We start from the raw sequence: 1,448 nt of genomic DNA on the forward strand, positions 1-1,448 counted from the left end.
TTACTACAAGAAACAAAAAGAGATCTTGAAAAGTGGAAGAATATCCCTTGCTCATGGATAGGAAGACTCAATGTTGTGAAAATGACAATACTACCAAAAGCAATTTACACATTTATTGCAATCCCAATACAAATACCAACCCCATTCTTCAACGAGATGGAAAAGGCAATCTCCAATTTCGTATGGAAAGCTGCAAATAAGTTTTTTTATTTATTTTGAATCTGAAGGATAACTGAGTTAACGAGAATGCAATTTATTGTTTTTCTCTTTGATTCAAAGAGGTATTCACAAGAACGTTTACTTTTAGGTAACTGAATGTGAGATATTTCTGTCACTTTTGGTGAAATTTCTGGATGCAGATAAACCACAGTGGTTACGAGCAGTTGCAGTGGAATCAATACATAGACTCTGTGTGCAGCCTCAGCTATTAAGGTAAAACATCTGTAGTATTTTGTTAAATGAATAGGGATGTGCCTGTTTATGCTAGTAGGAAGAGTTTAGGTATTCTCAAATAAAAGGGTTTTCTAAACAAAGAAAATTGTGTCTTATATGTATTGGACTAGGTGTGTGAGTATGGAAAATAACTCCAAAGTGGGAAAAACCTGGTTCAGTGTTTTCCATTAATCTGATTTTACTGAGTTAATATAGCCAAGAAAAATGTTTTTAGAACCTTAATCTCAGGCTTTGTTTGAAAAACTAGTCTTTTCAGAAATATTTTTAATTCTTTTGCAGGTCATTTTGTCAGTCCTATGATATGAAACAACATTCTACTAAAGTTTTTCGTGATATTGTAAATGCACTGGGATCATTTATCCAGTCTTTGTTTCTTGTCCCTCCTACTGGAAATCCATCTGCTACAACAAATCAAGCTGGTAAAAACTTCTTCATATTTTGGTTTTCGTATCCTGACATAATTTACTGTTGATTACTTTATTCACTATTCTATATTTTGTAGACTGGAGAAGTTTTTGTCACTGAATAAAATGATATAAAGACTTACACTTAAAGAATAATTTCATTTTACTCAACCAGTTGTTTTATTCTTTTTCAAAGACTTTTTTACTTTTCTGATATAGTTTCAGTTTTCATAATTACATAAAAACAGAAGTTTAGATGGTTATCTTCATTTTAGAAAAAATTTTTGTTTAATGTTTCTTTATAGACCACCTTTCGCTCGCTCTCTGGTACATAAAGTAAGAATTTTTACTTCAATATTTTATCAGTTTACAATCAGATAATACTAAATTCCTCCTGTTGTGCAAGTATAACTATTCATTTTCAGTTTCTCTTATCACTTGTAAGAGAAGCTCAGTCCTCCTAAACAATGGTTCCTCTTAGTCTTTCTTTTAACAAAAGAATGAGCTTGTTTGAGAATTATTATATGGCCTGTTATTTTTGTATCCTCTGTCTCTTCTAGTTTGTATGAATCCTTTTATTCTAATATGATT

The 1,448-nt window shown here is 31.1% G+C and overlaps 1 protein-coding gene across 4 annotated transcripts in view; it reads left to right on the top strand.

The window, feature by feature from the left end:
- The window catches only part of MON2 (MON2 homolog (S. cerevisiae)), a 189,823-nt gene that overhangs the window by 94,859 nt on the left and 93,516 nt on the right, over nt 1–1,448 (top strand). For all 4 annotated transcript variants that reach the window (XM_006886042.1, XM_006886043.1, XM_006886041.1 and 1 more), the window contains exons 9-10: nt 308–432; nt 733–872. In XM_006886042.1, coding sequence (XP_006886104.1) covers nt 308–432; nt 733–872 — 265 coding nt within the window. The remainder of the gene's footprint in view (nt 1–307; nt 433–732; nt 873–1,448) is intronic.

The sequence above is a fragment of the Elephantulus edwardii genome, unplaced genomic scaffold (genome assembly GCF_000299155.1).
Source record: "Elephantulus edwardii isolate Elephantulus edwardi_28Jun2011 unplaced genomic scaffold, EleEdw1.0 scaffold00047, whole genome shotgun sequence".
In the NCBI taxonomy this organism is placed as follows: Eukaryota; Metazoa; Chordata; class Mammalia; order Macroscelidea; family Macroscelididae; genus Elephantulus; species Elephantulus edwardii.